Below are 10130 nucleotides of genomic sequence, written 5' to 3' on the forward strand. Positions count from 1 at the left end.
TTAAAGAAAATAAACTATTTAATATAAGTGTACAAGTTTGTGATGTAAAGCAGAATTCATTGTTGTTATTAAGAATGATCCATTTCAGAAAATCCTTGAGGAATGAGGATAAAAAATGAGAAAGTAATTAATAAATGCAAGTAAAAACTACAGCACCCAAATGCGGAATGGCATAAGTGATAGTTTAATAAATGCATTTATCTTCTGCAGTGGATATAGTTACCTAGCTACACTTAAGGCAGTTTGCTTGAATTGCATAGCCAATGAGCTACTTGTCCACCATATGTACATACTGTTTACAAATACATGAGATAATGTTCATTTGGAGAGAAAGACTGCTGCTGAACTTTATTAGATTTCTATTTGTGGATAATTGTTTGGGAGTAAGTCACTGCAATCTCACCTGGGCTAGCAGTAGGATACATTTCTACATGGAAACATTCTTCACTTGTGAAAAAAAAAGAAATCTCAGCAGAAGACTTTCTGAAATCCTTCATTTTCAAGCTTTTGAAGATGAATTTTATTTTTAAAAGAAATGACTGGCATCGTGTGGTTACTGCTCTCCAACTGTACGAGGTAGCATTGATTAGCAAGGCATGAAGTGGTAGGGGAAGGTCTCCTGGGGTGGGATGCCTCTTTAGACACCTGAATGTGTCTACAAGGAAGCTACCTACTTGTGCCCTAGGCAGCAGAGCTCCCATTATTACTCTAGTTACAAAGTCTTATAAAGTTATATAAAATCAGATGAAGTTAGAAAAAGGTTAACTTTATAATTATACACTTATCCTGAATGAGGACAACTCACTCCAGTCCCTAAAATTTGGTGTCTGCAACTAAAAGCCATCCCTGCTCTCCAGAAATATTAATAATAGTCACGTACTTACTCTGTGAATTACCAATGCTGAAGATGGAGCAAAGAGGCAGGCACCTACTTTTCCATGTGAGCAAACCCTGCCCACAAGAAGGGCTTTGCTGTCCCTTCCTCCGCCAGCATGTCCTCCCGCAAGAGGGAGCCATGAACTAGCTCATGGGCTCCACAAGCTGCAAAGCCAGGCTGGAGATGCATTTTGCTCAGTGAAGGACCCTCCATCCCTAGGCCAGGCTGGAAATTCAGCTTGTTTCCTTCCTGGAAATACAGTTCTTTCTCCACAGCCCATATTTTTTTTGGCTATTCAGTCCCACTGGTCTGTGGTAGACTTCCCCCTGCCATCAGCCCACGGTTTTCTAGAATTGCAGCCTCAGATGTGGTCATGGGGAGCTTCACCTGCTGCCTGCTCCCCGCTGACCACCTCGCAGTGGCACCTCTCCTCATCTGTCCCGCTCCGGTACTTGCTTAGTTTCCAGCTGCATGACATAATGGGAGGGATCCAGCTGCCTAAATTCAGGCATCTAGTGTTGTGTTATGGGGTGTGCTGCCTGGTCTCTAGTTGCCTCTCCAGAAGCATCTGAGTATCCCGTAGACCTCTGTCCCATGCAGATATCTTGGATATCTCCAGGACATCTATAGTGGTATTATGTTCAGGCAACCGAATCCTGCCTGGGGGTGGGAGTCAGCTCAATGATTTGGACAATTAAAGCAGATGTCTCCACATAGGGGTGTATTTGTGTGTTAGATAGCTGACACACGACTAGGGCCATAAAATGTCTTGAAGAGATGCAGGAGATATTTCTGGACACTTGGTTTTGCTGTGTTCATTTTTATTTTTAAGCAGAATATATTGATGTCGGTATGATATCAGTTTGATAGAATACTGAAATTTTCAAATTTATCAGCAGAACACCCCATTTCTCCCCCAACACCCCTTTCCAACCCCTTACAATGTTATAAATAAGGTCTGGTTTTCGACTAGTTTGAGGAGCGCTGCACCCCAGCTGCAATCGAATTCTGCTCATTTACATTGCCATAACGCAAATCTGTGTAAATGCTTGGGGGAAGCAGATGTTTCCCATAATTTTAGTGTCCCAGGTTACTTCAGAGCTAGCCCAGGCCCATTGACTGAAAAATTCAAGATGAAAGAGATGTCTTCCCTTCTCATGCATAGTCCCTTCCTCGTGCTCTCAAAGACATGAGTCCCAGGGAAAGATTGATAGTTTTCTGAGTCTACTGAAAGGAGAGAACAGACATTTCACATGATGGTAGAAGCTTCTCCCTCATTGCTGTCTGCCACTCAGGTGGATCTACGTCTTCTTCAGCATATCCCTACTGGAGGACATGTAGCTACAATGATTTCATCTGGCAGACACTTCTCAGGAGCCATCACGGTGATTTCAAGGTGAGAACTGCCTAGTGGAGATGTCTATGGCTGTCAGGCCCATGTCTGAGGAGCTCGCTGCAGCACTGGAGGGCTTTTCTATCGCCAGACCCTCTGCAACTTTAGAAGTCAATCCATTGGGTCACCCAATTTTCATCCTGTATTGATGACTGCTGCACGCTTCCCCACCAATTGCAGCAGGAAAGAATACATGCATCTTCTGGAAATACCTGTAAATACCTACTCATTGCTTCCCATGCCCCCATCAGAAGGGGTGACCCTCCTGGTGGGATTGATACCCATAGAGCACATTTTTCAGGCTATTGTTAAATTAGCTAATGTAACTGGGTGAGGTTGGTAGGGATGCTATTATATGGGCATCTTATATTGCTGTGGAAGTCAGGATGAGCAAGATCTACTCCACGGCAGAAAGATCACTAAAGTGTTTATCTCTATTCCCCAGATTAAGAAAGAGAAACAACCATCTTCCAAAGACTGCCTATCTCACCTGCCTCAGACACATACCTCAAGACAGGGTCGAAGTCTCCTCTGGAAGTCCTTGTGTCTCTCTTGACTCCAAGGGAAAACTAGGAGATGATGTTATATTAGGCAGCTGGGATGGGTTTCATCCCACCTCTTTTGGAGGTTGACAGCACAGATGCCTCCATCTGCACTAGTCTTCTGCATTTCCTTCATAGTCAACGAAGAGAAGCAAGTACTGGGTGAGTCTGCCAGAATATCACGTTGTAGAAGTGACACTGGCTACGTGAGTGGCTCCAATGCAAATGTGGCTCTAAACTGCAGACATCTCGAGTGGGGTGAGGGGAACCCCACTTGTAATTTGCATGTATCTAATGTGAGACAAACTCCACCAAAACCCACAAAACAGAAGATCCCAAATCAAGGGTGATTCATCTTAATAACGCTAATGAATAAAATAGTGATTAAAACAACCCTGCTCAGAATTCTGCAGTTTGCATTTTCACACCCTGCATGGAAATGCATAAAAAAGTCTCCAGCAGTCCTGCCTACTGGTAAACTGGATGAACTGGGAACAGGCCTTTCCTGTGACCATTGCAACACTGAGCGTGAGAAAGCTATTGATTATATGGAGGGCTGGTGACTTTCTCCAGCCCCAGCTGTAGGTCAGCTGCAGAACTGGTCATTAGGTAGGAGGCAGAGCTTTCCCCGTGCATAAGTATTTCTTCTGTGATCCGTATAAAACATGTCTCTTACTTAGAATAACCTGGGAGAGGAGGAGGAGGAGAATAAACAAGAGCAAATGAAATGCAGAAGCACCAAAGCAGAAAGAGATGGCAATTCTTTGCTAGGTGGTGAGAGAGTTCCAGTGTTTATAGGGCTTCTGGGAGCAAGAAGGACTGGAACCAGGTTTTTTACTTCAATGCATATGGTGTAACCCTTGGCCAAAATTGTTAGCGAACACCTCTGTGCATCACTTTCCCTGAACAATCACAGGGTTATCTCTGAGTCAGAAGAGGTGATCCGACCTGCTCCAAGCAACAGGGACTCTGGAGGGAAACCCTTTACCAAAGTGAATTTCACTCCAAATCCAAAGGTTTTTTTCTGAGATAAATTTTTTTATGATAATTTGAAGGGAATCACGATCATATAAATCCTTATAGCCTGACAGGGAGAACATTGTCTGTGCAATGGCTGGAAATGATAGAGAAGGATTTTGAATGTAAGATTATTGGACAAGCACTCCTCCTCTACCAGATTATTAACACACTTGAGGTATTGTATTTGTCCTTCACTTCCCATGAAAAAAAAGGCGAACGTTTCCAGCCCATCATTAAACAGAACAGGTTCACTTTTTGCAATTTTAAAAATAACTGTGCAGAATTAGAAAGCTGGGTTCCTGCTCCAGTCTGACTAAGTACAATGTTGGGTCCTGTCTGAGAGCTGAGATACTCCCCTTGGCTTCAGTGGGAACCTAAGCCAAGTGAAGTTTTCTTGTCAAGGTCTTTGTTTCACCCATTCCCCTGGAGTGCCTGAAAATGGACATAAACAGCTCTCCTGCAACATGGCTGCCCGGGACACTCAATGGTGCCTGCAAATTTGAAATGAAAAGCTAACAAAGAAACCAGAAAGGCAGAGAACAATGCACATTGACTAAGGGGAAGGTTTATATTGTTGATATCAAGGCCACTGGGTCAGAACAACATCAATATATATCACGTACAGAAACAGGCTCAAGTAAGTGACGCTGGTTTCTTCTGCTCTGAAGGGGAACCTGCGCTGTCAGCTACCATTTCAGTATGACTGTTTGTAACACAGTTCAAACACTGTACGGACAGATCCTTATGAAAACTGTATAACGAATCTCACTTGTCCTCTGCTCTTTGTACACCTGCAAAACTGAGGGTGCTGCTCATGACAACTGCAAACTCTGATAATCTGCACCTCATGTATGACCCTGCTGTATGTCCTGTGATGCAACACTGGTTCCCAAGAGAAAGCAATACGGAGTAATGGGCATTCCATCTGTAGACATAGCAAAGAAATCTGTTTTGTTCTGTGAAAGGTGCTTTGAAGAAAAAAAAAAAAAAAAAGTCCTTTTTGTTTGTCAAACTGTCCTTGCAAAGCCAGAAAAGTGACAAAGCATTTCCTCAGGACTCCCTGGAGCAGAGCGTGGACGAATACTCATTTCTAGTTTATGGGCATCCCTAAAGCATTTGATCCTGTTTAAGAGAACAGCATGAGCACTCAGGGGTCGAACAACGGCTTCAGGCAATACGTACAGGAACCCGCAGTGCTGATCACTTCTAAGATGGCAAGATCTTACTTTTTAAGTAGAAAAATGGCATTTTTAATAATACAGTATGTTTCATGAAAACGAAGTCCTGGCACCCCAAGCACAAACCAAGCCGGTTAATTCCAGACTGCTGTAACACCTTGTTCTTGGGGTAAGGCACTAGCATTTGAGGAATTGACGCATGGGAGAACAGTGGGACATACTGACTCAGCCCTGGGGAGACTTTCTGGCAATTTCCACATGCTTTTATTAACATGCATTATGAAACCAAATGAGCTCTCTGCAGAAGTGCATGTTCATGCATTCTGACTAACACATATGTTTTCCGTAAGATAACAACTCATTCAAACTGAAACCATGTGAGAATAACCTTAATTAATCTGCACTGCTTTCCTTAATAACCTGTTACTTTACCTCTGAGGTCTAAGTTCTTCTTAGTTCTCTAATATTCAGATGCTTGCTCTGCGTGATGTAAGAGTGGAGATGGGAAATGACCCGTGGTCTGTGCTGGCTTGACCTGAACGGGTTAACTAACCATCTGGATATTTTCCAAGGTGTTTGAAAGCAAAATGAGCAAGAGCAGCATCCTGGAGACATAGTTACCTGGCCACTGACAAGTTCTGTACTTTTAACTGCAGCCTGGAGATCAGGGTCCAAGGCAGATTTGGCTTGCAAGGTAGGAAGCATGAGGCATGGTAGGTGGGGAGAGAGGCACAGGGTGGGGTGAAGAGGTGTGGTATTGGTCAAGTCTTATACACAAGGGTGCCTAAAACATCACTAGATGTTTTCTGTGGCCACAGAAATCCCCTACCCGCTGTTGAAAACGGGAGTTCAGACACCTAGCTCACATGGAGACACCTATGTGGCTGAAGCCCACTCCTCTTTTCTGAGCCGTGCCCTGCACTTTACTTCTTTAATGCAGAAGGAACAGCAGGAGACATCATGAGAGACTTGCTCCAGAAGAGCCTGTTGGGTAAGGCGATGCCAAAAACTAGCAGGAGAGAGTTTTGGACCTAAGTCTGCCATGTGCCTGAGGACTACCTCAGGCCATTAGCCATCCCAGAGTAGACCCAGGGTCCTTTCTTAGTTATGACGTAATAGTTTGATGCTTGCATGAAGTTTGCAACAATTTGGCCCCAAAGTTGTGAGGAGACCTGCAAACTGTTTGCAGATATTAGTTACATTTATTAAATAATTCTGGAGAGAAAACAGTGTGGGTGATATTTCAGCTGGAGATGCTGTTCCTCAGCTGTTTTCTATATACAGAAGACAGGCTGGAGTTTGGTTCTTTCTGCTGCTTAAAAGCCTCGATAAAACTAAGGCAGCACCACTTCATGGGGGGGGAAGGGTTTCTAAAGACCCAACTCTTATTTCCTTTGTGTCTTACACCTGCACAGTGCAGAAAGTTTCATTTCAGTATGAACAGAAATTTTCACGTTAAGTGAAATAATGTTGGGGTTTTTTTTTCTCCAATGGCCATTTCATAGCAATAACTTGGAGAAGTCCCGGTTCAATTCAGTCCAAATCAAACTCATTTCTGTTTTCCAGCTTGATGCGTCACTCAGAAGTTCAGCCATGCGGCACAGGCTGTAGATCACTCGCAGGCAACCTAACCACAAACCCATTGATCTGGTAACAGTTTGTGCCTATCCTTCCTCATTGGAGCACAAAATGTTTTCTACGTGCGGGCAGGAGGACTTGGGGCGTCTTGGACACTTTTCGTTGCGGTCTAAGAGGAAGCTGCAGACCCTGCTACTGCGTAAATGAGCATCTGATTGGAAGCTGCTTCTGTAACAAATACAGATGCTGTAAGAAATGCCCAGGAATATTCTGTGTTCCCAAAGAATAAAGAAAAGGAAAAGGAGGCGTGTTCTTAGCTTCAAAGATATCTCTGCTCTTTAGCTTCAACTCATTCATGATTCTTCAATACAAGGATTTTTCTTCTATTTTTGATGTTGAATATATGCCTTCCCTGTTTTCCTTCTGGAGTTACTTCTCACACTGCCAGATGCAATAACTTGGTTTAAGGGGGAAAATTCCAATTTTACCCACTATAGATATAACAAATTAAGACATGTTGTTCTGTCAATGTGCCAGATTTCTGTATCTCGCACAAAGGAGAAGGATTCATATTTTATTAAGGTTGTATTTTATTTTGCTAACTAATATTTTATTAAGCTTCTGCTGTAACTCATGTGTCATAACAACGGAGAAAAAAATACATACGTATCATTCATGAAATATTCCCAGTTTGTCTGAAGACAATGATGTGGATGATTTAATAATTTTGATTGGTGCATAAGATGAAGAGTTTGGAAATAATGTCTTCTACACTTCACCCTACCAGAAGTTTCAAAGTAATTTCTCAGGTAAGTCTCTCAAAAGGGAAAAAACCTAAACCAGTTGGGTATCTAAATCCGTACATATTTAGATACCTGAAACTAGATATCCAAGCATGAAAATTAGGGCTAGGCTTGCTCTTTACAAATAAATTTGGATTTTGTAACACCGAGGCAAGTTGTAGATGCAGCCTGCATTCACTGCCACAATTCATACGGAAGAAAGACTTTTCAGGGCTGTTTCATACAACACAGCTGGATAAGAGGATGTTACTAATTTTTTCATCTGACAGCTCTGTAGCTAGGATATGTGAGACCTAGCTCCAGTTCTGTTTTTCCCTGGGGTCCTTAAATCCATTAGTGATCCTCTCCAGACTACCTAGCACTAAAGAAAAATGTTCATTTTACCTTCTTGACCCTGTTGTATGTGGTATAAAAAAATCATACATCTACTGGAGTAGGGACAGTACCTGGGGTCTCGTGGCTTACACAGGGAGTGGTTTAGCTGACACAGTGGTGTTTTGGGACCGGATTCCTTGCTACCAAAAGTGCTTTATTTTGTATCAAACCTTTTGATCATTGTATCACAAAGCAGGACCTTACAAGCGATTCTATAACCTTCTCTTTTTTTCTTTTTTTTTTTTTTTTCTACAAAACAACCACAACCAGAATTTCACAGTTGAGAAGAACATGTAGGAATTGACCCAGTTGCCCACACATAGAGACTACAGCCATTTGAGAGGCCCTGTGACATTAGAAATGTCGATGTCTGCCTGGGGCTGGCCGATATCATGCAGGAGCTACGGAGGATCTGCACCATCATGGAGCAGCAGCTGGAGGTCAGATGGGATCCCTGAGGCATCTTTCATGACAATCAATGGTCTTAGCTCCAGACTTGGCCAGCTAAGTACAAGTATCTACAGTGCAGGTTTCTGCGTGTGTGTTGGCTCCTAAGGTCCTACTACAGCCAAAGATGTGACGTGAGTCCTAGAACCACTAATTAAACATCTCATTCCCATGCAGCCACATCCATTGTAGATGCTATCTGAGTGTAGCACTGACCACCGCCATTAAGCTTTAGTCAGTTGACCACACGTGAGCGTCCAGTGTCATTTTAAATAAGTTAGGCCATACACATGGCCATCCATTTGCCCCTCTAGTCGTATGCAGATTGTCCCAGAGGTCCTGTGTCTTACCGGATAGTCCCATGAGATTCTTTGGATACCCTAGAGCAGCCCACATGAGTTAAGCCTATATATTTGGGCAACTGAATTGAGTCCATAATATCAACCAACTAATATTTTCAGAAAGAAAATTGGTTGTTCAGTTGGTTCAAATTTTATTTTTCAGTTAGGGAAATGATGCAAGAAATCATTTATTTGCATTGATGAACGGAGACTGCAAACATTGCAGCAGAACCTTGGACCTTCTGCTATACTCACCGTCATCAACAGTCTTCTGGTACTCCTAGGTGCCTTCTCTCCCACCAAAACGATGGCTAATTTTCTCTGGGTGGTCCATTACCAACCACCTTGATCTTTGAAGGTAACAAGTAATGAAGCTCTCCAGGTGGGTCGGTATAGAGAAGCAGCCTTCTCAGTGGCCGGGTAGGGGGGTGGAGTTACCTCTCTGCTTGTTTTTGTGACCCTCTGACATTGTTCAGGTTCAGCGGTGTGCAGCGGTCAAGCTGTACTCATTGCCTTCCACACTCACCACTGCCAAGGTCCCCCGGACAGCCAGGTCTGTTCCCACAGCCCTATAAATGCAAGAGTGCTCCCTCCTCCCCTGCTCAAAGGTTCTGGCATTGTGGCCCTGTCTCCATGCAGCAGCCGAGACCTTCCACCATGAAGCTCTTCTCCTGCCTCATGGCTCTTCTCCTCTTCCTCCTCCAGGCTGTTCCAGGTAAGGGACAAGACCCATGCTGGGGTCTGCCTGTGTAGGAGGTACAACTAGCTTGTGCAGTGGTGCAGACTGTACTCCTCGGTGCTCTTCAGCTCCTTTCATTAGAGCCGTTCCCTATTTCTCAATCTAGAAGCAGAAATGAAAAATGAACCTATGGTGACCAGATGTCAAACCAGAACCTCCCTACAGGAGCCACTACTGGGTGTTGGCTCTTTATGACTCTTTGAAGTCTCTTTATACCACTTTGTGGCACTATTGGAAGACAGTACCATGGAAATCTTCTGCCTCTTCTTACCCCGGGGTCATAAATTGTCTCCTTTGTGTAGGGTAGAAGAGTGGCAGAGATGTTCCCTTGTATTACTCAAGTTGAACTACACCAGTGAAGTTTACTTAAGCTCTCTGAATATGCTGGTTCACTTTCCTCAGCCCTTCTGCTGCACTGACTCATTTACTGATTGTGCTTTTCGCCTAACTTTTCTTCATGCTTAATGAAACTCCCCACCTTGGAGTAAGTCTTTCAGAGAAGGAAGGAACTGGGCAAACCTCTTGTGCCTGTTAATTGGGCCAGATCCCAGCTTTTGATTTTTTTTAAGTAAGTCATAGGTACATCTCAGGGCATACGAGCACCATGCTGTCCCTCGCATGACCAGCCTGCAGCATTGCAGTCCTAGGAGCTTAGAAGCATCCAAAGGCTGGGCTGTCCCTACCCACTACAACATGCATGACCAGGATATGCTCAGAAAGTTGCCATCAACAGCTACATTTTTCTCCAGTTGTACAAAGGTCTTCCTTGGAGTCCTATGAGGTCCCAAAATATTTCAAAAGCTGCCTTGGGCTTTGGGGTTATTTGTATCAGACCCC

At 43.7% G+C, this 10130-nt stretch overlaps 1 protein-coding gene across 1 annotated transcript in view; it reads left to right on the plus strand.

The window, feature by feature from the left end:
- The first annotated feature begins 9211 nt into the window (after positions 1-9211).
- The window catches only part of LOC103913226 (gallinacin-11-like), a 2865-nt gene continuing 1946 nt past the window's right edge, over positions 9212-10130 (plus strand). Inside the window, exon 1 of the mRNA XM_009319699.1 lies at positions 9212-9269. Coding sequence (XP_009317974.1) covers positions 9212-9269 — 58 coding nt within the window. The remainder of the gene's footprint in view (positions 9270-10130) is intronic.

This window comes from Pygoscelis adeliae, unplaced genomic scaffold (assembly GCF_000699105.1).
Source record: "Pygoscelis adeliae isolate BGI_AS28 unplaced genomic scaffold, ASM69910v1 Scaffold121, whole genome shotgun sequence".
In the NCBI taxonomy this organism is placed as follows: Eukaryota; Metazoa; Chordata; class Aves; order Sphenisciformes; family Spheniscidae; genus Pygoscelis; species Pygoscelis adeliae.